The following is a 26,578-nucleotide window of genomic DNA, read 5'->3' on the forward strand; positions in this document are numbered from 1 at the left end:
TGTAATAGTTCTATTGATTTTTGGAGAATTATGTTTTTTATTTATAGGGGCTGAAGGGAATAATGGAAGTTACAGACATGTCACTACTTTATGCTCCATGGCTGGAAAATGTAGGTGGTCTGGTCACATCTATTGTGTGCCAGTTGAATTGAGCCAATCTATGACAATCGTCTTGCAGCATCATGAACTGACCAACTATGGGCGAACACCCATTCAGCTGATATATAACCCTCACGGCTTCTTAAATTGGCCAGGCATTCATGTGTTTTCAATGGGGAAAGAGGAAAAAGCTAAAAATCTTTTATCACCCGTGTAAGCAAAGAGATTGGGCATTTGAAGTCACCCATCGTTTTCTCCCGCAACATCATTTGTTGGGGAGAGCGGAGGGGCTGCTATGACTGGCAAAGCACATTCACACGGATAGGGTACAAACCAGGGGGACAAATACCTAAACCTGACAGGTCCCTGTTCAGACAAGGAAAAGCCTTTCTCTGGCCCTGCCTGACCGCAGAGGTTGACATCCTAGGATAAGTCAGTGGCGCCCCCACTCGACGGTGGCTTACCCTGAATGTCCTTAGCAGCTCCTAGAATTGCTAGAGTAGCAGTTCCCTAAAGAGAAAAGAAATCACACACAAAACTACTGCAACCAACACAAACTACAGCAAACTGAATCCAACAAAGACTATCATCGGCACCACAACAGCAGTAGGGGAAGGTATTTAAAACTGCACCCGAAAGGTGATAGGGCAGACAAATAGAGTAAATGAAAATCACTTGTTATCCAAAACAAACAGAAACAAAAATAACAGAAATGAAAACACCCAAAGAGAAGGTGAATCTGTTGTGGTTCAGCAGAAAGAGATGCCGACCACAGAACACAGAATCAAGGGTTTGAATTCAGACGGGGCCCCTTACACATCATGGTTGGCCAATCTTCAATGTTAGTGGGTTAGGCTGACTTTATTCGCAAGTGCGTGGCGACCTTAGTGCCCATGGTACCCCATTTATCAGCAAGGGCATGCGCATATCAAAATATTAGAGTTGAGAAAAAAGAGATTTGCAGGACCGTACAGTGGACACCAGACCACACAACTGTGAACCTCCTACTACTAGTGGTATCATCAAGGCCTCTTCTGACTAGGAGCTATTACTTTACGATCCTATTCATTTCCAGATAGTAAAAGTTAAACTTCGGAGCAGATACAATGCATGCCAATGGGGAACCTAATGTATGTGGGGACAATGGACTGACTGTGCCTGGAGGTTGGGTCTTTATGTTAGATATTACGCTGAAGATAATGGATAAGAGAGCTCGTTAGACTGATATATTACTCTGGCATTAAAGAGAAGGAAGACACGGAACCAAAAGGAAGAATGGAAAGGGGAAAGAAAGCAAAAGAAGGCAGAAAGAGAGAAAATGAATGGAAAAAAAGAGAAAGGAGATATGGAAGAAAAGAAGAAAATAGTAGGATGAAAAGGGAAACATTGTAAAAAAGAGAGCAAAAACCTAAAGGTTAAATATCTAGTAAGTCTAGGTTCACATTGCGTTAGGGCATCCGATTAACGGAACTGTTAAACGGATGCGCTAACGCTGATGTCATTTTTGACATCTTTAGCGCCATAGCGCTAACGGTATGCGTTAACGCATGGTAGCGCTCCGGTACCTAGCGCTACCATGCGTTAACCCATAGTCCTATGCACAGCGAACGGATCAGTTTGCTGTGCGTTATTGCCAACGTACCCAAAAACGCTGCAAGCAGTGTTCGTGTTCGCCATGAAATAACGCATACTTCCTAACGCATGCCGATTTCGGTATGCGTTAGTATGTGTTAACATTGCGGGCAATGGGTGCGCTAATGGATCCGTTAGATAGTGTTAGCGCCGCTATCTAACGGATCCCGCTAGCGGATTGCCCCTAACGCAATGTGAACCCTGCCTAAGAGTGAAGGAAAGGATGAAAGTGAGAGACAGTGAGAAACATCATGGTCATGAAAAAATCATTGAGGTTTTGAGAAGGTTCAGATCAAGGCTACGTTCACATGTTGAGTATTTGATCAGTATTTTACATCAGTATTTGTAAGCCAAAACCAGGAGTGGAACAATCAGAGGAGAAGTATAATAGAGACACGTCACCACTTCTGTATTTATCACCCACTCCTGGTTTTGGCTTATAAATACTGATGTGAAATACTGACCAACATGCAAACTTCTTGCTGTTATTGTCCTTGGTGGGATTGGAACCCATGACCCATTTGCCGCAAAGCAACAGCGCTAACCACTGAGTCACCGTGCTTTATAACCTAAGTCATGTGGTAAGGCTCTTCGAAGAATTAATATTGATTTAGACTGTTGTCTTTTATTTCTTGTTCTCCTTGCTTAGTGTGTCATACACAGACACAAAATGTAAAGATTGAGTCAACTCCTCCCTTTTTATCTGGTTTTAGGTGTGATTTTCATATTGCTCACACCTGTTACTTGCCACGGGTGAGTTTGAACAAGCATCACAAACAAAGTTGATTACCCACAATTTTGGAAAGGTGCCAACCATTTTGTCCGGCCCATTTTTAGGGTTTTGTGTGAAATGATGTCCCATTTGCCTTTTTTTCTGGTTTTTTTTTTCTTTGTGTTGTTCCAATACACACAAATTAAATAAAAAAATCATATGTAATTGCAATAATTTTCTGGGAAATATATTTCATTTTCTGGAATGATTTCAAGGCTGCCAACATTTTCGGTCACGATTGTATATTGTTGGAAACCTACGGCTTTTGGGGCACGAGGCCGGGTAACTGTCTGAAATAGGCTGATAAGTCAGAACGGCTGCGACAATTCTTGCTACGCATGAAATGAATTGTTCTCTTAATATAGAATACAGAGTAATTGGCTCCATGTTATCCCCATTCTGCATACTCAGTATCACGAGAGCCTCTACTTCGCAGGAGTATTTTTGCTGAGTGCACTATGATTTTCCACAGCAATGCGAAGCCTGCGGGTAACATGAAGTACCCCAGAGGTGACCGGCTGGCTGGATATGGCGCAGCTCTGATGTTTGTGACTTGGAGCATAGTCATAGACTGTAAGCTTGCGAGCGGAGCCCTCATTCCTCCTCTTATTTTGTGATGTCTTCATAGTCTGTACATGTCCCCAATTAATTATAAAGTGCTGCGGAATTTATTGGCGCTATATAAATAAAATTATTATTCATTATTTCAAATACTGATATACTTTGCGACCATATTACATCTGTTCCTCTCTCAATTGGCTGCCCTATTTAATTTTGCTTGACAACGCGCCACATTTCACATCCGTTTTCTTACCTCTTGTTAGTGTCACATTTACTGTATTAATTGTACAGCTGAGAAGTGTCAATTCTGGCGAGGTGCTAATTATTTTTATAAAAAAAAGTCTTAATTCGATAAAAATATATGCTGGGACACGTGAATTAAAGCTATGCTCACATTTGCAATCTAGTTTGTCCAATTCATCTACAATGAAAAAAGAAGCCACCTTGCAAATAGTCTTAAAGAATTCGTACTGTTCTTCTGTGTTTACAGCTGCTATGCAGAGTTATGTGTCTCCATGGTAACAGATAACAAACAACGTATAACTGCTACTGCAGCAACACTCCCTTTCATTTGACACTGACTTCTTTTTAAAACATATTTACTTGGTATATTAGCAGGAGGCAAGAGCGTATCTTTAGAGAACGGACATTACATAGTGTACAGAGTTGTAATTTTGCACACTGTGTATTTCCAGAAGTCACATCACCAGGTGTCAACTTATTGGTGGGGGTGCTGGGTGTCGGACCCCACTGATCCAAAGGATAGGTCGTCAATGTCTCAGCAGCAACGACAACTTGAAACAATAATTGGGCCAATTATGTACAGAATCCATACAAGGGGCGAGCTCGGACAGCTCTATCATACATGTAGGAGCTGCACATCCTCGTTTACTGCAATCTGCAGAAGTGGATTAAAAAAATACCGTAATATATTCCCTATTTTGTGCCTATCCCCCCCTAACCATCCCATGACCTAGGACTATAGTAATAACTCAAAGAGTGGTACCTCCACCATAACCTCCAATTAGCACAGTGACGAGATAGTAATAACCCAAGGCTCAAGCTGCTCTTCAAAAAAAATCTTCAGAAAAATATGAGTTAGGTCCTTCTATCCAGGCCTAATGGGTTATAGGAGCATAGGCTGGGTTGGAGTCATCGTTTTGAGGATATTGAGAGGTTAGGTGTCTGCAAATATAACCTTTAAAGCCAATTTCAAGGTTACACATGATTTCAAATTAATATTTTATCTTAAAAATTGGGATTTTGACAAAGTGTGAATATTGATAATCATTTACAGGAAATTTAAGTGAGTCTTATGTGATATGTTACCAAACGCACAGAAATCAGTGTTTTCCTCTATGTCCTAGCCTGCGGTGGAGTGAGCCTGTAATAATGGGCCCTCTTCTCTGGGTAGTTCTGTACCAGTCTTTGTAAGGTGAGATGCCTACAAGCCGCGCAGCTGACACAATCTGTATAAGGAAGTAACTTCAGTGTGAAAGCAGGTCGTATGTATCTTGTACGAAACATGTTACTGTCCACTTTGAAAAGTCACGTGGTCCTCTATATATAGATGGATAACCCGACCCTGGCATTCAAGTGACTTTTTAGATGACAGACTCCGCAGCCTCATCTAGTGAAGCGGTGACCTCCGCTTCACAAGATAAGCCAATGAGTACCCTAGAACAGTGTTCCTCCACTCCAAACCTCAAGGCCCACCAACAGATCATGTTTTCTGAATTTCCTTAAAACTGCACAGGTCATGGAATTTTGGGGAATACCAAGGAAATCCTTAAAACAGGATGTGTTGGTGGCCCTCGCGGATTGAAGTTTAGGACCACTTCCCTAAGACATGAGCCTAAATCTGATGAATATTGGATATTTCTCCAGGATATGTATCTGCTTCTACATTACTATACACTGACTGATGTATGTATGTTCCTTTTGGCTGGAGATGGAGCAGCTATATATGATATACCGAGAACTTTCAAGGATATAGGTAATCATTTCAGGCTGATTGGCTGTAAAAAAAAAAAAAAAGTAGTGTTGAAGAATAGAAGGAAGGATCTGGGGACTCAGGTTCCTTAGAAGGTGAAATGAGGATTAGAAACACGACGGGCTGGTATCGTACAAGTGTTCCTTTTAATAAGAATTGGAAGTGTACATAATATCTGAAAATCGTGTACATACTGTATCTTGGTAAGTGTTGGTCATAACCCGCTCACTTCTGTTGGATAAGTGAGTAATTCTGGACTTCTCCGTATAACCCTTTAATGAACTGGCCTAGCTAGTACCGCTTTTAACTTTTGCTCCCATATTGCTGCTTTATCACCCATATCTACAGATCAAAGCACCCCTGGAAACATTTACATTCTGTACATGTACATCTGTGACCACCTCGGCTCCAGAGTAAAGAAATCTGTTTCTTTAGTGGCATCTATTGGAGGTAGCTATTCTCAATGTCCAGTGTCCAATCTTTCAAAAAGACAAATAAAAGTCTCCTCTAAAACAAAGAAACGCCCATCTGCAGACATTAGAGATGTGCAGAAAGATTCGTGGGTCTTTCATTCATCGGCCAGGTTAGTAGTCTCTGGCTGCTGAACAGCAGGCCTGGGAATCTCTTACCTTCTGGGATCCCCATCAAGCATTTGATTAGGCATGGATGGCGTGATGTCATATGTGCGTCAAGCACAGTTTCGTGATGTTGGTCCACTAGGCATTGCTCCCACCTAGCCAGAATCCTACTCCACACTGATGAGGGGCAACACCCCGAAACAGCTGTCTGTGGATGGATACCTGGCCTTGGTATTTCCCTTGTCATATCTGTAAACTCGTAAAGAGCTGGATATTGACTTAAAGGGCCACTTAATATGGTGGTAATGGTGGTTTCCGAAAGGGGACACTCCTTGGCTGGGTCCTTCCCTGGAGGAAGATCTGGCTAGTCCCATGTTTGAGACTCTTAAATGAGGCTCCACAGACTTTATTTGCATATTTGTATTTCCCAAGGAGCAATGCACCTAGGATTTCACTGATTGAGCGCCTTTGCCGGCTGCCGCAGTGTTTTCTTTGACTGGTCTCCCTGAGGTCAGTGATTGTTTCGTGATGTTGGTCCACTAGGCATTGCTCCCACCTAGCCAGAATCCTACTCCACACTGATGAGGGGCAACACCCCGAAACAGCTGTCTGTGGATGGATACCTGGCCTTGGTATTTCCCTTGTCATATCTGTAAACTCGTAAAGAGCTGGATATTGACTTAAAGGGCCACTTAATATGGTGGTAATGGTGGTTTCCGAAAGGGGACACTCCTTGGCTGGGTCCTTCCCTGGAGGAAGATCTGGCTAGTCCCGTGTTTGAGACTCTTAAATGAGGCTCCACAGACTTTATTTGCATATTCGTAAGCCACAATGATGACATATCACCAGCCCGGTTGATCAAAATCAAGGAAGGTAGGAGATTCATTCATGAGACTCCTATCCAGTGGCCAGAGACCTGGTCGATGGATCAGAGTCTGGAAAATCGATCTGCCCTTCTCTAGCAGACATCTATTTCAGGGCTCTTGCTCCTTCTCAGTGTGGAGCCAGGTACTTTTTGGCTGTCATTCAGGCAGTGGCTCAGTCCAGATTTCTAGGCCAGTTGGCCATGTCCATAAGGAGGAAAGCAGACCCCATTTATCCATTTCAAAAGCCTCTCATTCAGCCAACAATTACTCTGCTCTGCACAGACGAGAGGGACAGAACCCTGAAACAGGTGTTGACAAAAGGGTGTCTTTTTTTTTAGAGAAGACTTTGGTTGGCTTTTTAACCTTAGTCATGTTGCAAGGCCTATTGAAGGGTAACTAATAGGGTATAACTACATCCAATAGGTGGTACCAGAGACACAGCTTTCATTCCTTTTATAATTTTTTTTTGTCAAGTAGCATTTCCTAGCCTATAAGTATCTCTAAACCAGCTGGAGGCCTCCACTGGCAGTAACCAAATAGACCGCTTACGCGTGAGTGATCTACTGGGCCCTGCCATACGCTACAGTTAGTTATAACATTTTATTTTTACTGGTACTTGAATTTCCTTCCAAAATTGCTGATAATACCAGTAATGTTAGTGTATGTTACATTGGCTTTTGTCAGGTGTTTTAGCACAAGATGATTATATGTCCTCTAATGTCCATGTGAAGTCAGCACCATGTTTGGAGTTTGGATTACCACCGTGCTGATGCACACATATATCACATCTCCAATGTATTTACTTAATAACAGGTTTGTTAAACCATTAATTAGTTTGTCTTGTTCTATCCCATCTTACTTAACAGGATATCCTGCAGTTCATTCTGAATCAGAAAGACGGAGCAAAGAGCCAGGTTTGAGGATGAGCTAAACCCATGGGGAGACACAACTTACGCCTCTAAATCTGGTGGCGAAAATGAAGAACAAAAAACGTATGAAGAGGAACAATATGGCAGAGACTTTTTCAAGTATTTCAATATGAACCCATTTTGGTTGGGTTTTAACAACTGTAAAATGCTCAAGCATGTTCCTGATCTGTCTTGTAAAGCACAAACATATAACATTTGCTAAAAAGTCATTACATTAAAAATGTATCTAAGCATAACATAAAACATAAAAAGAGACTATAGAATGGGTTGCACCTAGGTATTCTCCCGAGAAACACTTTTTAGAATATAGTCAACACTTATACATAGTGAAGGCAGCCATTTTTTTCAGCCTAAACAAGTGGCATAGAGAGACATAAAGCACAAAGTACTTCATACATTTATCTTGTCACCAATTTCTTAGGAAACGAAAAGGCTGCGTTTGGACATTTGAAAGGTTAGGTGTCACTGTGTGGGATCGACCAAAGCACCATTTCGGAAGAAAATAGTCTTGTAAAATCTTCATAAAAAATTCTGCCATTGGTGAGAATGTCAACTGCTTTCTTGTGACGAATGGTGGTCATGGACATATGAATAGGCTTTTTCAAACCTGTGGCTCTAAAGCTGGTGAAATAATAAAACTCCTAGAATGCACTGACCCAAGTTGGAGATCAATGCATTAGAGCAGTTGTCTCCAATATGTCTTATCTTGAAAGCCACGATCAGATCTGATATAAAGTCGTAAGCCAAATCCAGAGCCTCCCCCCAAATAGTGAGATTCATCTCCTGCTCTCCCCTCCCCACCCAGAGATCCCATTACCGGTATAAAGGTAGCCAAAACTTCCGCAGAGAAATCACACCAAGGCACTATACCTGGATTCAGCGGTTTCCACCTTACCTACCTTTGGTATTTTCGTATCAAGCACACCCAACATACTACTATCACATCTAACTTTGGGCACCTCCTCTGACTGGCAGTGACATCCCATACCAAGGCTTGTATATGCTCATTCAGATCGGCTCTTATTTGCAGGGCAACTGCCAAAATTCATCATCTGGAAAAGAGCTCTTCATAGCCATTTGCTAGACTTGGTACTTACTAATATACCAAGCTGACAGACAGCCATACATCATGGGTGCGCGAGCCACATGTGGCAAACGAGACCAAGGTTGGGAACCCCTGCATTAGAGAATACTTATCCGTCATATAAATAGTTCACACTAACATAATGGCTTCCTTCTGTTTATTGAATGAGCAATGACGCGCAAGACGGATTGATTATCAGATCAAAATCCAATGACTTTAAAGAAGCTTTATAACAATTTTTGTATTAGCTTAAAGAAGCACTTCCATCAAAGTTGTTATCCTCTTAATATAGTGCAATCATCATATTATACAGCACTGTGTACTTACAATTGCTAATTTTGCCTTTCTACCCAGTGATTCTTCTTTTTCTCTGCACTATGTAGAAACAGGAAGTCTCTTTTCCCTCTTCAACTCCTGACCCAGCTGACCTCTCTTCTCCCTATCAGCCACTTTTGCAGTGACTTATGCAGGGAAAATTAACCTCCTTCTTCTACAATAGAGCTTAGAAGGACTCAGCTAGTCTGTTATTAATCACGTGATGTCATAGACCTCATGGAAAGGAGAAGAATTATCTGAGTAGAAAGGCAAAATTGGCAATTGTAAGTACACAGTACTGTATAAAATGATGACTGTAATATATTAAGTGGATAAAAACTTTGATGGGAGTGCTTCTTTAAAAAGGTAAAAAAAAAAAAAAAAAAGCAAATATAAATCATATGCTCTTTCTGATCCCCCATCGAACCACGATGCTTCCCAGTCCCCAGATGGTCTCTTGCAGTTGATAATGTCCTGTCTAACCATGCAACTGCCTTATTTGATTGCACTCCATTTTTTGGCCTGGCCACGTGATGGCTGCAGTGTCCAAGTGGTTAGACACCATATGACTACTTGCAGGAAAGCATAGAGGAACCGTCACAGAACCAAGAAGCATCTTAACGGCCGGGGATAGGCAAGGTGAGTCTGACATCTTTCTTCATTTTTTAACATTCTAAACCATTTTCAATTCTGATAGCCCATAACCTCGTTGGGACTATACTTGTAGTGGAAAGTGGCAGAACCTTGACCAGCTCTAAATGGTAATGTAAACAGAGCCTATCCGGATGTTTTGCTGACATCCTCAAAGATATATACTGGAATTTTTAAAGTTACCCAATTGCTCAGCACATATACCAGTCCAATCTGATGATCCCATGTTGGTCCTGATGTCTGGAGAGCACTGGGCTAAGGAATAAGGGATAGCTCTCCCACCTTTTATCTAAAGTTTATGGGCAACGTGACTACCAAAGGATGATATTCTTAGATTGTTGGTATCAACACTGAGATCAATGACTCAGAATGATGGAGGCAAACCAAAATCTCTGACCCATAACTGGAGTTCTCTGATATTTCTATTCATGTAATAATAATCCCAATGTTAGCGCCATCTTTTTCAGGCTGTTATACCAGGATATCTTCTGCAGATATTAAGGACAAAACTTATTATATTCGGTCACGTGAAGAGGATACCATTTTCCATTCACAAAAGCAATCAGATGGCAAAAGGATTGATCCAAATGTCTGCGAACTCAAGATGTCTGGGCATTAATTTCTCATAAGTGGCAGAGTTGGGATGAGGAACTTGATTTGACAAACGGAAGCACAATTTCATCTAGGCCTTATTTATCAAGACTGTCTCAGCAGCCGATAGGAGTTCACATTTCTTCACGAAATGAAGTTTAAAAAATGAAAGCTGAATTCTGATTGGTTACTGCAACTTATTAGCTCATTTTGAAGATGTAGTATCTGCAAATTTACAAGAAAAAAAAACCCAGTTTTTGTGCCAGTCTTCTAAGCAGACTAATCTAAGGTATAACACAATAGAAAATGAAGGCAGCTGAAATGGAATCACACAAAGGTGAGAACAAACTTATCACATTTACAGGGCTACAACGTATTAGTGTAGTCGTAGCATTATAACCTAGTGGATAAGTTTATAGGAATAGTGTAGCTAGAAAGTCCTATAAGTAGAGGAATCATCCAAAATACAAGCTGGCTGGATGAAGTAGGGGTTTTCTGACAGTAAAATATATATTTTTTTAGGCATGGATTGATTAAAAATAATAATTGGAGGCATACTCACCTTCTAAGGCAGGCAGTTCTAGAGGTCTCTGCTGGCTTGGAAGAAGTGTGTGCCCCTTTCAGAGGTCACAGCACTCCAGTAATTAGCTGCAGCGATCAGGTGACTAGAGGAGTGCATCACTGGATGTTTCTCTGATGACCAGCTCTTCTATTCACCTGACCGCTGCAGCCAGTTACTGGAGTATCAACTCACGTGATCTATCTATGAAATGTCAGATCAGTTTTGGCTGGATTTTACCTATAAATGGTATAGGTGGTATTTCATAAGAGGGAATAAAATGCACACCTTTGATACATAAGATACAGTTCTGGCCAAAAGTATTGACACCCCTGCAATTCTGTCAGATAATACTCAGTTTCTTCCTGAAAATGATTGCAAACACAAATTCTTTGGTATTATTATCTTCATTTAATTTGTCTTAAATGATAAAACACAAAAAGAATTGCCCTAAAGCCAAATTGGATATAATTCCACACCAAACATAAATAAGAGGGTGGACAAAAGTATTGGCACTGTTCAAAAAATCATGTGATGCTTCTCTAATTTGTGTAATTAACAGCACCTGTAACTTACCTGTGGCACCTAACAGGTGTTGGCAATAAGTAAATCACACTTGCAGCCAGTTGACATGGATTAACATTGACTCAACCTCTGTCCTGTGTCCTTGTGTGTACCACATTGAGCATGGAGAAAATAAAGAAGACCAAAGAACTGTCTGAGGACTTGAGAAACCAAATTGTGAGGAAGCATGAGCAATGTCAAGGCTACAAGTCCATCTCCAAAGACCTGAATGTTCCTGTGTCTACCGTGCGCAGTGTCATCAAGAAGTTTAAAGCCCATGGCACTGTGGCTAACCTCCCTAGATGTGGACGGAAAAGAAAAATTGACAAGAGATTTCAACGCAAGATTGTGCGGATGTTGGATAAAGAACCTCGAGTAACATCCAAACAAGTTCAAGCTGCCCTGCAGTCCGAGGGTACAACAGTGTCAACCTGTACTATCCGTCGGCGTCTGAATGAAAAGGGACTGTATGGTAGGAGACCCAGGAAGACCCCACTTCTTACCCCGAGACATAAAAAAAGCCAGGCTGGAGTTTACCAAAACGTACCTGAAAAAGCCTAAAACGTTTTGGAAGAATGTTCTCTGGTCAGATGAGACAAAAGTAGAGCTTTTTGGGCAAAGGCATCAGCATAGAGTTTGCAGGAGAAAAAAGAGGCATTCAAGGAAAAGAACACGGTCCCTACAATCAAACATGGCGGAGGTTCCCTGATGTTTTGGGGTTGCTTTACTGCCTCTGGCACTGGACTGCTTGAACGTGTGCATGGCATTATGAAGTCAGAAGACTACCAACAAATTTTGCAGCATAATGTAGGGCCCAGTGTGAGAAAGCTGGGTCTCCCAGCAGGACAATGACCCAAAACACACTTCAAAAAGCACTAGAAAATGGTTTGAGAGAAAGCACTGGAGACTTCTAAGGTGGCCAGCAATGAGTTCAGACCTGAATCCCATAGAACACCTGTGGAGAGATCTAAAAATGGCAGTTTGGAGAAGGCACCCTTCAAATATCAGGGACCTGGAGCAGTTTGCCAAAGAAGAATGGTCTAAAATTCCAGCAGAGCATTGTAAGAAACTCATTGATGGTTACCAGAAGCGGTTGGTCGCAGTTATTTTGGCTAAAGGTTGTGCAACCAAGTATTAGGCTGAGGGTGCCAATACTTTTGTCTGGCCTATTTTTGGAGTTTTGTGTGAAATGATCAATGTTTTACTCTTTGCTTCATTCTCTGTAACAACCCTGCTGGCATCACTGCATGGCCTCCCCTCCCCCGCACACCAACTTACTTTCTGCTTCAAGCCATGCTGTGAAATCTGTCTGTTGCCAGTCCTGTGCTCTGTGCCTCTGCTCTATGCTTCCAAGCTATGTGTGTATAGGGGGGCGGCGCCAGAACTCTCTGGTTCTTATGCAGTCAGGGTGCACCTGTGTAATATGTCCCTGACCAATCGCCTAGAGCCCTTGACTATTTAGTTTCGCCACACCCACTGACCTTGGCCTGTGCAATGTCTATACTCAGTTAGTATCTTGCTGCTGAGGAAGCCAGGCCCTGTTCTGTGTATCTCCTTCTCTGTAGGAATACTCTTTGTCTCCCTTTGTACCTTGTCTGCCTGCCAGGAGGCAGAATATCCTGGCCCTTGAGTCTTGTTCCCAGTGCCTTGTCTGTTCTCTGTCCGCCTGCCAGGAGGCAGAATATCCTGGTCCCTGTGTCTTTGTCCCGGTGTCTCTGTCTGAACTTAGTCTTACCTCTGTCTGTCAGTCTCCTTGTTTGTGGTTCCTTCTCTGCCGTGTCTTTCCTTGTGTCCTCCCTCTCTGTGCATCTGCACCCTCGCAGCTTTATCTGTGCATCTGCACCCTCGCAGCTTTATCTGTGCATCTGCACCCTCGCAGCATTATCTTTGCATCTGCACCCTCGCAGCTTTATCTGTGCATCAGCACCCTAGCCGCTCTGCCTGCTCCGCTCTCCTGCGGCTCTGCCTGCTCCGCTCTCCTGCGGCTCTGCCTGCTCCGCTCTCCTGCGGCTCTGCCTGCTCCGCTCTCCTGCGGCTCTGCCTGCTCCGCACTCCTGCGGCTCTGCCTGCCTGCACCTCCTGTGTGAACAAGTCCAAACCTGTTCCTTCATATTCCACTCCTTCCTGCCTATATCCATACCTGCACCTCCTGTGTGAACAGGTCCAGATCCTGTTCCAGCATACACCACTCCCTCCTGCCTACACCTGCTGTGTGAACAGGTCCCTACCTGCTCCTTCTCATACCACGCCAATCTGTCCTGTGTCTCCAAGCCGTGCCCGCCTGTCCTGTGTCTCCAAGCCGTGCCCGCCTGTCCTGTGTCTCCAAGCCGTGCCCGCCTGTCCTGTGTCTCCAAGCCGTGCCCGCCTGTCCTGTGTCTCCAAGCCGTGCCCGCCTGTCCTGTGTCTCCAAGCCGTGCCCGCCTGTCCTGTGTCTCCAAGCCGTGCCCGCCTGCCCTGTGTCTCAGCCGTGCCTGTCATGTCTACCTGCCTGCCTGTCTATAGCCTCTGTCAAAGTGACTTGTCCCCGAGTGGGACCAGCAGCCACAGCCAGACACCACCCTGGAGTGGCACCCGACAGCTATCTCCGCACAAGCCTGATCTCACCATCAGAGGCTCCAGTGAAGACCGAGGTAGCTGTCGTAGTCACGCCCCTTTCAGGGTAGTCTGGTTTGTGGGCCATAAACCCCCGGCTCGCGCCATTCAGCCAAGGCGCGAGCGTGACATTCTCTTTTGTGTTTTTTCATTTAAGACAAATTAAATGAAGATAATAATACCAAAGAATTTGTGTTTGCAATCATTTTCAGGAAGAAACTGAGTATTATCTGACAGAATTGTAGGGGTGTCAATACTTTTGGCTACAACTGTATGTAGTAAAAAGTTGACTCATCTGCCTTGAGAGATTGAGGCTGTGTGCACACGCTGCGGATCCTTCCCTGCGGAACCGCAGCAGTTTCTGCTACGGTGTACAGTACCATTATTCCCTATGGGAATTAAAAACCGCTGTGCAGACGCTGCAGAATTTTCTGAGCGGATTTTGCTGCGGTTTCAAATCCGCAGAAAGAATTGCATGTCAATTCTTTTCTGCGAACTCCGCAGCGGTTTACCATCTCCTTCATTGTGGAGATGATAAACCGCAGGCTAATCCGCAGATAAACCGCAGGTCTTTTGACCTGTGGATTTATCTGCAGATTTAGGAAAATCTGCGTGGATGTATCCGCAGCAGATTCTGCAGCGTGTGCACACAGCCTGAAGGTCAAGCCACCAAGGTTCTCATACTAGAATTGAGATTCCAAGAAGTGGGCATAAAGATGTGTTTTATACTTAATCCTAATTTTTGCAATATTTCAAGCTTGATGCCTACTTTTCTATAGCACAAATGAACATGTCCGCATGTGTCAAGTGCCAGTCTTGCTTCATCACATGACAAGATTGTAATTGCATAATATTGTTATTTGCCTTAGTACAGTTGGAGCACTTACTGCTCCATTTTGCACTCTTCTTGTCTTTTCTGATTTGCGGTGCCAGACTTGCCCCTTCTAAAGATAGAAAGTGTCCTTGCTCTGAGATACCAATGGTTAGTCAGTGAAAAATAGCAATGTGTGTGGCCAGATGACCACTAGGACACCCGATCAGGATCTATTGGATATCTGATAAATATGGCACCTTTAGGCCCGCATGCAAAGGTATTTGGCTCTGGTATTGGGCTATGTATACATCCATGTAATAGTATGTGGGTATTTCAGCATTCTTCTTTGGATTCCTTACATTGGACTACGTGTTCATAGGGGAAACGACCCATTGCATGGCATCACACATGGGATTACGCAGGATGCAAGCTCTATTGTGCATTGTATTACGGGTTGTATATATGAGGACTTGCAGTGTTTGAAATGTTTGAAGTACACTGATAATTAGGAAATGTACATCTAACAATGCATAAAATGGTGTACACGTATTTACTGTAGATTATGTAGCATCTTGGGTTAATAGGGTTGTCCAGTACTCTTACATTAATGGCCTACCATTATGATAGGTCATTAATATCAGATCGGTGGGGGTGCAACACCTTACACCCCCGCCGATCAGCTGTTACCAATGCCGGCGGCAGCAGAACGGAACACCATAGTTCCGTCAACTATACAGTGGCCACAGCAGGGTACTGCAGATCCACCCCTTCTCACTCCAATAACAAAGGATGTGCAGTACCCGGCAGCTATCGAGAAGACGGAGCTATGCAACTGATCACAGCTAGTCGACAGGGTACTGCTGGGTTTCGCACCACCACCACGCCTTGACAGATTACCTACCCTAAGGGTACAGTCAGACAGCTATGTAAATTGGAATGAGATCGGAACTTAGTGCACGCACTGGCTGGTGGTTCTCCTGACCAGAAATTGACAGCTTCATGTATTTCTATGCAGTTGTCATGCTAGGATCGGGAGAGCTACCAGCCAGTCCGAGCACTGTGTACCGATCTCCGTTTGATTTATACGACTATGTGACTGCTCACTAAGGATAAGCCATTAATATAGAAGTACCAGACAAACTTTTTAAGTCTTTTACAAAAAATGATGAAGATGTTGAGTAAATTACCCAAGATCCCTCAACAGAAGTTCTTACCAAGCTGTGTAATCTCCAATAATATTGGATACAACAACACCAAGTAAATTTTCAACCAAAGTGCCAAAACAAAAGCCAAAATAAAGCGTGCCTCACAGGTTGATGGTTCCCCTTCACTTTTAGGTCCCTTTTGACCAAGAAAAGAAGAAATCATAGGATAAAGGCTAGGATTTTGAAGAGACAGAACACTTTTTCTGGTCTCTTATTGAGGCAATCAGACTTACTTCAATACTTGTACTTGGAAATTATATTGAGGAGGTAGAGATACAGATTCTGCAACTGTGTTCTGTACTATATTACATATCATTAAGGGGTTTTCCATGATTTTCCTTAGGATAAGTCATCAATATCAAATTGATGGGTTTCTATTCTTCTGGCACCACCACCGATCAGATGATTAAAGGAGTTGCGATGACACAGCTCCGTACATGGTGTAGTGGCCATGAGTGGTACTGCTTGCTCACTCCCATACAAGTGAATTATAAATATTAAACTCATGGAAATCTCATTAAAAAGGCACCCAGCATTTTCTTTTACACTTAATATTGAGTCCCTTTCTAACATGTGCAGCAGATGGGTGGGTGTCTTATCCCCACTGATTACTTAGCAGAGACTAGATGTTAAATAAAACTAAAATGATATGTACCTTTTAAGTTTTCTTTAACTCCTTGGTGTAATGGTGCCTGTGGTCACCAGAAGAACTGATACTACGTGCTCAACGACTTTTGATAATGCGGCTCATTAATGTACTGGAGACTACATATCGCTGATACTATTTCCCTAGGAATGAATAGGGAGAATTCAGAATGATTCCACTGTGAAAGCAATAGGATTCATGTACTAACATTGCATTTAAGTACCACTTTTCTAGCACCACTATATCAACTCCCATTGTCCTGCTTACATTCATAGAAAAAAGCGTTTTTGCTAATTGGCTTCTGTGCTTTAGTGCAATGTTAGCAGTGTTAGTAAATGAGCATTAGATAACGCACACTTTTATTATTCTCGGTGCTCATGTTAATGATCATTTAATCAGCCAATTGCCAAAGGTAATGAATAATAATTGTGTATTTTTTTCATACCGCCATTCCATTTTTAAACTGTATGGTATCTCAAATGTTATGATGCTGTTAACAAGCATGTGCATGGCGTATGTTCTTGCACTGTACTCTGGGAACTTCTTGGAAATTGTAATGTTTATCCAAAATTCCCAACTTCCACTAAATTATTCTCCTCAACATTGAAATTGCAACACCAAGAAGGAAAAGTTGTAGACTTTTGGAACTCCCAGGATGGATGAAAAATGCAAATATAATTTTCAAACAATTTGATTTACTCACAGTCGAGCATGAGCGCCATGCACAAGAATCCCCGTAATATCATTGAGGTTATTAATGGTTATAAGGAATGTTCTGCGATGACAACTCCAGGTCACATGTTGCTTTTGCTACTGTGAGTGACCTGCGTGGCCTTGCCATGCCTACATGGCCTGCAGCGTCTCTGGACTTGTCTCCCATCAAGCACATCTGGGACGTCACTGGTTGGCAATTGCAAAGGAAGCTGCCATTAGTGGATCTTGATGATTTTCCGAAGTGCATTCACCACGGCAGAACATTTCTAAAACAATCATTAAAGGGGTTGTCCATGTCCAGGCTTGGGGCTCAAGTCTGCAGTCACTCAGTGTGACTGTGAACCCCCACATCACGCGCTGTTAGGATTCTACGGTGTCAGCATACTTCCGGCCACATTCCGACTAGACATGTCAAGCCTCCCTCACTACACTTGTATTGAGTAAAGTTGCGCACGTCTAGTCGGCACATGACCGCATGTGGTCATGCGCCCGCCTGCTCCCGTGGAACACTGGAGAATCCTGACAGTGCGCACTGCGATGATTTACAAGTCTGCAGTCACATAGAGTGATTGCATATTTGAACCTCAAACCTAGACAACGGCGTTTACGTTTGTGGAGTAGTTCTATACATGGGGATCATACTTAATACTGAAAAAATAAAGATGTTTTGAACATTTTTTCATAATTTGCAGATCACTAACTTACCTATCCATCCTGTGGTTTCCAGAATTCCATAACTTTTCCTTCTTGGTGTTATAATTGTTATGTTGAGGCGTGTGGTTGGGAGCATTGTAATTAGGGGGTGTTTCTATTGAAGAATGCTTTTGATTTTGTATAAACACAATGTAAGGGTGATTCTGTGATATTCATAATAATAAAGGTTTTATAGAAGCTGCTTGTGTGATGGAAGATTATTTACTTTGTCTTTTTTTTTTAGTTATAAGTCCATAGCCAACATTTTCTACATCACCTTGCTCAACTTTATCAGAAGTTCAAAATCACCATTAACACCAATGCTCACATCCTAACTGGCTTTAACAGTGTGCACATTGCTATGGATGGTTGTTTGGCCTTTTAACAAAGATTATTGGGAGGTCTCAAACCTATAATGGCGTTTTTACATGATGTGTTACAGAATCATTTTTCCAGCATTTTTGGAACATTATAGCAAAAAAACACATTGGGAACTCATCATATGAACACAGCCTAAGGGTGCATTTATACTGGCCGGTAATTAAGAAAGAGCGACCCTAGAAACCACTAATCACTCAAATGTTTGTTCATTGGGGAAGTGACGATTAAGCTTGCTTAAACATCCATTGTTCTCGGCAGCACATTGCCCTATGTAAATAGGTGGTGTGCTGTCGAGGACAATGATATTCTATGTGCATACAGAGATTGTGTTAACGGTCGTTCTGTGCACATGGACATGCGGTCGGCCTGTCTATCCACGCTATTAAATGACCGCAGATAGCCTTAATTGTTGTGAATATTAATTAGCACTTGAGGTCTGACCACTTACAACAAAAGTATTTTAAGGAATACTAGAATGTGATACTTCTCCATTAAAAATAATAAACTGATCACAGAATAATAATCTGCGGGAACCCCCATAGATCAGTAGGAGACCTGGAAGTAGGTGTTCAGTTTCCCTGCAGCGCCACCACAGGGCACATTAAGCATTACACTGCGGTCATTAAAATCAATGGGTTGTCTGTGTAATATAGGACACGGCACGGGAGATGATATTTGTAATTGCTTTCCAATTTGACCCTGAATATAAGTCATACTCTGGATGTCACAAACAATAAAACTTTTTTTTTTCTTGTCTTCTTTCTTTGTTCCATGTGGATTTACTCTTAAAACATAACTATATATTTGAACAAACTATATATTTGAACATCATTTTACAATTTTTTAAGAGTTTTAGCAGTAAACGCATAGGAGGAAAGGTGTTACATGACAAAACAAGTGAATGTGACTGGTCAAATATAAACTTGTTCACACTATAGGCAAAGACAGGAGCGCAATAGGGTCTTATCTGGGCAAACTTATAAGAAATGTTAAGATTTATACTCACCCTTTCCAGGAGAGAGTCAGGCACGTAGGATCAGTATGTCAGCTTGCTGCACATCCAAAGGTCCACAACACAGAGACCGCCACATGAAAACTTTTAGGATAAATTTCTTGGATTTACGTGCGCTGCCAGACAAATTTCATATCCATAAACAGGTTGATGAATTAACCCTTTTATTCCCAACGCGTTTCGAAGTTCATTGTACTTCTTCCTCAGGGGATAATAAGGAAGAAGTACAATGAACTTCGAAACGCGTTGGGAATAAAAGGGTTAATTCATCGACCTGTTTATGGATATGAAATTTGTCTGGCAGCGCACGTAAATCCAAGAAATTTATCCTAAAAGTTGGTCAAATATAAAGAGATATATAGAGACCAGTGTGAGTATGAGAAAGGGGTCCTGAGATTCTGCAGTGACGGTAACAGGCAAAACCAGAAGGCCTCTGCCTGAGGTGTAATCATTGGTGCAATCATGGTCACATATTGCTTAAGGACCCTCTCAGTTTGTGATCTGCAGTAATGGATGGATTATGGAAATAATACAGATAAGAAAGTAGCAAGATCTGTAGCGATAGTGAAGATGGACAGAACACGTGATGGCAAACGTGAACAGCTCCGCTGAACATAATCCAGGACATCTGATTAGCAGCATTAGACGTGATCATATGGCAAGTCCCTGCCATTCATGCAGAAAAGCCTAAGAGACGGGCACAAAAATCCTGAGTACAGAGATAAGGGCCGGAGTAAACAGACGGATGGATTGTCGTATGCATGCAGATGGGAATTAGTGCCAAGCAAACCGATTACCACTCCGAGCTGGAAAGTAAATAACAATGGGAATAGATCCCACAACCAATTTATTTGCACGTTCCATTCAATTGGTCATGACAGTGGTCTGCAGCTGCTGCACGGGAGCGGGAATACCCTCTCTTACCTATAAGCAGCCACAGCTCTTCTTTTGATTAGCCGGCCTGGTGCAACATCATGCCAGGCTGGCTAATCAAAAGATGAGTCACGGAAGAGGTGGCGCAGTGGCCACAGACCAGTGTTGAGGCCGATAGAACAACACGTGCCAATCGACTGACACCAATTCTACTTACAACCAATTATTGACTGATGACAAGAGAACTATATGTAGAAGAGATGTAAGATGTGTTAGGAATACACACAGCATGAAATCACCACCTCTATTGGGTAAATCCCTGGCAAATGAGGGAGCATAAAGTTGCACTAAACTTGTAAAGGTTTTATAGATGTGTTTGAAGTGGCATAACATTACTGGCCTATCTTTTGGCCTATTTAGACGAGCCAATGATTGTAGAACGATTATAGCCCGGCAGCACCTGACCAACAAGCAAAGCACTCATTCATCATATCCAATGTTAAGAGAATCTTTCACCAAATTTTTCATGTTGAACTGGACACTCAATGTAATAGTGGGTGCAAAGTGGAATAGTATTAAGCACCTATTGAGTTAACTTTAGTTATAGTGATTTCCGGCCCTCGGGTGCAAATCTTGTGAATCCACACAACGTGCGCAGTGTGAGGATCCTGTGGGGCTGGCAGGCGCTTGACCGCAAATATTCCATTTGCATACGTGCCAACTAAACACGCGTGACCTCACTCAACGCAAGTGAATTGAGCAAGGCCAGATAAGTCTAGTTGGAATGTAATCAGAAGTATGCAAATCGCATACTTGCGGTCACATGACTGCCCGCTCCTGATGCCGGAGAATGCTCACAGTGCCCGTATTATCAATCGTTCTGCAAGTATTGACTGTTCCTCGGCCTGTTTAAACCTGCCAGTAAACGACAACCAACTGGCTTGTACATAGCCGATAGTCCCATCTAAACGAGTCATTAGAGGTGACATGAAAGTTAGATCAATGGGTGTCGGAGCCTGCCAATCATCTGAACAAATTTTTTTTTTAAGTCTTTATACAGACACCGAGTGTTTAATAGCTGTGCCTGGTACTGCAGCTCAGTGCAGATTAAAATGGCTATTTAGAGAAAACAACAGACAACAATCAACTGGAAAAGATAATGCAGGTCCTACAAAAATAGATCCACAAGCGAAGAAAAATTTGTGCAAAATATGAATTTTATGCAAATACTTTTCATGGGTACAAATTCTGCAGGTAAAATTTGCATGATATCCCAAATCCACCGCATGTGGATCCATCCCTATACACATGTGTGTGAGGGCCCGCTGATTTGCCCAACAGGTGAGGGCAGGGGACACAAGGATCGGGCAATTTAAATGGCAGATGCTTCTGTTACCAGGGGAAGTATGCTGCTAATAGAGGAGTCCTGTATAGCCAGAGCTGTTAATTAAAGTAGTTGTCTCGACTTAGGGTACAAGTCTGCAGTCTCTCTATGTGATTCCAGACTTGTGAATCCTCAGAGAGTGCAGTGTGAGCGCCGTTTGGATTTTCCAGTGCCAGCTCTGGGACAGATTTTTGAGTAAAAAAATGGCAGTAAAATAAGAGTATTGTGATACGGCAAAAAGGTACAATATAAAGGGGTTGTGTAAGATAGGACAAAATTATAGCAAAAGAGTAAAATACTCATTATTTACCTGCTGAAACACAGGCCAATACAACTCTGATTCTCCACTGCTCCCTCTTTCCAAAAATGGCTGCAGTGGTCACATCCCATCTACATGATGGCTGCAGACAATCATTGAGCTGAGTAGTGCTGCTGGTCGGTGGCACAGCGGTCATGTGTTGTGGACAGTGACATCCTCTGTGGTGGTGCTGAAGCATCAGGGGACTGAACAGGTAAATTAATGTTTATTTTGTTGTTTTACATCATTGCCCTAATTTTGCCCGATCTCAGACAATCGCCTTGATTAATCAGACAGCTTATCAGATCGCTTCAGAAATTCCGTGTCTAAGCATCTCTGGAAACTGAACGTACCTTTTGATTCCTGCTTTTCCCAGAATTCTTGAACCTTTTTATTAATATCTTTATTCTCTCTGAGATCTTTTTGCCACTGGCGTAATTCTTGGACTTCCGGATCACAGCGTACCTAGTGGAACAAAAATAGAAAGTAAAATAAAAATCTGAGACTCTGGACTTCTGCCCCCTCTTAAAGCATCCACAAGCTGGCCGGGGGCTACGCTATGATCATAAAGAGCATAAAATCATTGAAAGGGTCAATTTATTATACAAAAACTTATTAACAATATTTCATGCTTCTGTGTTATAAAGAAAGATTATTCCTGGTATGATGGCCGGCACATCGGATATTTTCGTCCCACGTCATAAAGAAGATCAGCCAACCAGACGAGAAGCACAGCAGTCCCCGGGCGACTGCAGAATGTCACTTGTATTAATACAGCCGCCTGAAAAGTTCTAGGACAGTTGGTAGAAAATCAAAAAGAAAGAAGATTTCTCTATCACAGCTACTGATAATAGGGAATGAAGTATAAACTAATAATAAACTGTGCATATATTATACAATATGCACATAATCTAATTTTTTTTAAAAGCAAATTGATGGAGCTCATGGTTTCCGATGATCGCAAAGAAACTCCTCTCTTTGGAAAAGGCAATCAATGCTAGTGTATGTATTATTCAATGGAAGTCACAGAAAAAAAGTGGCACTATTACTGAGCGTTGTCTGTGGTTGGTGCAGGCAGTGTGGCACTAATGTACGAGCATGTGCAGTGCTTGGAGAGGCAGAAAATCAACCAACTTCTCCATCTGGCAGGTGGATCGGGAAGCAATGGCTATGAAATTTGTTAAAGGTATCTGACTTGATAACAATAGTTTCTGCCCCCCTGGTATAACAGGACAAAAATTGGCATAAGAGTGAGATAACTATAATGTTAAAAATTGGCATATACACCAATCATTCGCAATGTTTAAACCACCTCCTTAACATTGTGTAGGTCCCTCATGTCACCAAAAGAGCTCTTGATTCACGCTTATACAAGGACATTGCTCGGCGCGGAGTTTCCCCTGTTCCGTAAAATGCAGTCCGCTGACTAGCCTCTCGGGATCAGCCTGGTTTTTCCATCATATTGGACATATGCTCAATCAAACAGGAATCTTCTGAATCTGGAGACATTTCATCACCCTGAACTCTTTATGTTCCTCAAACTGTTCATGAACAATTTTTGCAGACCACCGCTGCTATGAAGGGTGTACTGCTTGCTACAGTTTTATAGGTAGGTGGTATATGTCAAAGTCGTCCACATCCAGATGAATGCCAGGAGCCAGGGATCACCAGCAGGACATTTTCCAGAGCCTTGCACTGCCTCCTCTAGCTTGTCTTCTTTCTGTAGTCTATTTTGGGGTCATCTCTCCGCCAGATAGGTGACGGACATAGCCGTACACATGATTCAACAGACGACACCACTTTCTTTCATAGCTCCATAGTCATCGGTCGATGCTTAAATGCCAATTGTAGGTGCTTTCAGTCACGGACAAGGGTCAGCATAGACACACTGACCAGTCTGATAACTTTCGTCAGAGTCAGCAACTTTTTCAGAAGTCTGTGCCAAAACAGGTCCTCTATGTGTTTGGACCTAAACGGCTACGCTTCAGTGCCCACTAGCATAAGAGCACCCATAACTCTGCTACCAACACACCGGTTGTCCTTCTTGGACCATTATTGGTAGAGATTACCCCCCTGGATGGTACAAACACCATAAAAGACCTGATATTTTGAAGATACTCTGACTTATAGTCATCAGGCCCTTTGGCTCAGATTCTTACGCTTGCCCATTTTTACTGCTTGCAATACATTAAGTTCAATAATTGACCGTTCGCTTGCTGCCTAATATATCTCATCTCATTGATTCACAGGCTAATCAATATGAATCAGTTCACTGGTCAGTGGTTTTACCAATATGGCTGATCAGTGTATGTAAAGAATCAAGGATTAACTAGTTATTCATAGTATCAATGGGGGGTCCAGTGGTTAGACCTCAACCAATCTCATCAGTATTGTGATTTTGGACTGTACAACTACTTAAAGGGAATCTGTCACCAGGATTTCACCCCAAAACTATATGCTTATGTAGATTTTTCCAACACAAATACACCCATACTTTTACCTAGATAGCCCATTCCTCTGCTACTGAATAATCAGTATGTGAATGGATATGCAAATGAGGCTTAAGTGCTTTTGGCCCATGGAAGCTCTTCCCAAGACCCTGTCACTCTGGCTCTGTTCCCCATCGAGGGTCACCTCTTTCTGTTTTGACACACAGCTCCTTTGCATGAAATCACACAGCAAATGAGCTGCAAGTCAAGCAGAAAGAAGCTGAATAGAGCTGGAGTGACAGAAACTTAGGAAGTGCTTCCATGTGCCCAAAAGCACTTCAGCCTGATTTGCATATCCATTTAAATGCTGCTTTATCAGGAATGGTGAAACAGACTGTCTAGATAACGATATGAATGGATCGATCATTGAAAGAGCTACATGTGCACATAAACAGTAGTGTCAGATTATTTTTAGTCTTGGACACCTCTACTCATCACGAGGCCCAGATTCATGATCGGTATGACCTGCGTAAATGTGATGGTGTAATGTTGTATTAAACAAGGACAATATTCATGGTAACAAGCGGCAGAATGCTTCCTGGTTAATTTATAGGATTTGAAGAGCGTGGAGTATTGCAATGACAGACTGGAGCTACATCAGACATTCAGGGCTGTTATATAATGCTGGCTGTCATGAATTACTCAGTGACCTGACAATATTTCATTATCAATGCTCTGCTAGACAAACGACGCACCGAGCGGAGCACGATCTCATGTAATCTCCCTGAGAGGAAATACATTTGCATCTTCCAGTTGCTAATTATACATTTTTCTCTCTTCTGCTCTCATTTGGATGTACTCCGGAGCCCCTTTTAAATAATTTACAAATAATTAATGATGAAAAGTGATGATACGTCTGGAATTTGGAAGATGACAAAAGAGAAGAAGATACTGGCTGAGACTATGGAAAAATAACAATATGGTTAAATTCAGATAAGATTTTAATCCTTATTTGTTTATCCCAAATCCAAGTACGTACTGAAAATGAAACCAAAAAATAAAATGTATGAAATTTACAATTGGAAATCCATTAAAGGTGATGTATATTATAAGCTTATTAACAAGATTCCTGCCTCCCGTCACAGTAGAAAAATGAATCACTAACGGAAAAGTGGTCTAGAAGCGGTCCTGCTCACACAGCTGCAGGGCTCGGTACAAGAAACAAGCAAGGCACAGCACAAAACTTGCAATGGCTGCCAGCTACCCAACATTAAAGGGATTGCCCAGCCAAAAACAAAATACATAAATGAACTTTAAACATAACCCGACCCCTTAAAGGCCACTCTTGTTCTGGCAGTTTCACATCCGGTCTTGTGCCCGATACAGGATTTGGTTTTCTGCGTCGGTACGTGACCAGAGCAGTGGGTGAAGAGGGATGGCTGACACCACTAAGGGAAGAAGGCAAGTCAGCGCCATGCTTTGCTGGGAAACCTTGAATTTATGTGGATGTTACTTTGACAAGTACCATCTACCTAAACCTTGCACATCACTTCATGGCAGCGGCCATGCCTCACAACTTACAGGACATAAAGGGATTCATCTCAACTTTTGAAATGGGAAAAATGTGAAAGTCCTTGCAAAAACAAGCAATTTTGCAATTTACTTCCTGTTAATTCTCCTTTCCGTTCTCGAAAATTGAGAAATTTTCAAACTGCATAGTTTACTGCTCCTTGCCTAAGTTACCAGCCATCTTTCCAGTTTATCAGTGTTGGCCTGTCTCCTAGGCAAGGAGTGTACGCTTGCAAATTCACACTTTGAAGGTGACCACATCTCTTAATCCGGCCAGCTCAAAGGCCATGTTCTTCAGAAGCAAAGCTGCCTCGACTAGCAGCATCGGAGACTTCATAGTTGGGACCAGCCATATTGCTAGTCCGCTTTCGGCAAGTAGGAAGCTGGGAGGCTGGGGAGCGGTGTGCTCGTGAAGATAGTAGTAGAGAGTAACAATTTAAAGGATCTACTTGCACCTTGGTGTTAGACACCTTCAGATGTCTTGTGGAGTCCATGCCTTGATGCTCACAGATGTTTCGAAAGCGCTAGGTGACCTACAAAATATCTGATCAGCATCTAGTATTACTAGCTAATAGACTGGTCAGATATCTCACCACCTCTTTTAGGGTCACAATTGAGTTGTTTGTATACTGACATTAGTAATTTGTTTCCAAAAAAGACCCCAATACTCCTGACAATAAAAAAAACATCCAAGGGCTGAACACATCTGCTCAGGGTGTAATAGTTTATACATAGACCGTTTCTTCCACTTGTTATGAAATGCTTTTCCTCTCT

At 42.4% G+C, this 26,578-nt stretch overlaps 2 protein-coding genes across 3 annotated transcripts in view; one reads left to right on the top strand and one right to left on the bottom strand.

Moving 5' to 3' along the window:
* The window catches only part of GPRC5B (G protein-coupled receptor class C group 5 member B), a 90,127-nt gene extending 81,024 nt beyond the window's left edge, over positions 1-9,103 (top strand). The window contains exon 4 of the mRNA XM_073542963.1: positions 7,368-9,103. Within this exon, the coding sequence (XP_073399064.1) occupies positions 7,368-7,421 (54 nt within the window). The 3' untranslated portion in view covers positions 7,422-9,103. The remainder of the gene's footprint in view (positions 1-7,367) is intronic.
* IQCK (IQ motif containing K) overlaps positions 1-26,578 on the bottom strand; it is a 100,961-nt gene that overhangs the window by 8,262 nt on the left and 66,121 nt on the right. For both annotated transcript variants that reach the window (XR_012219895.1, XM_073542965.1), the window contains exon 8: positions 22,160-22,271. Coding sequence is in view for 1 of the 2 variants with exons in the window: in XM_073542965.1 (XP_073399066.1) it covers positions 22,160-22,271 (112 nt within the window). In the remaining variant the exon portion in view is untranslated. The remainder of the gene's footprint in view (positions 1-22,159; positions 22,272-26,578) is intronic.

Source organism: Dendrobates tinctorius, unplaced genomic scaffold (genome assembly GCF_039654945.1).
Source record: "Dendrobates tinctorius isolate UK_male_01 unplaced genomic scaffold, ASM3965494v1 ptg000129l, whole genome shotgun sequence".
Lineage (NCBI taxonomy): Eukaryota > Metazoa > Chordata > Amphibia > Anura > Dendrobatidae > Dendrobates > Dendrobates tinctorius.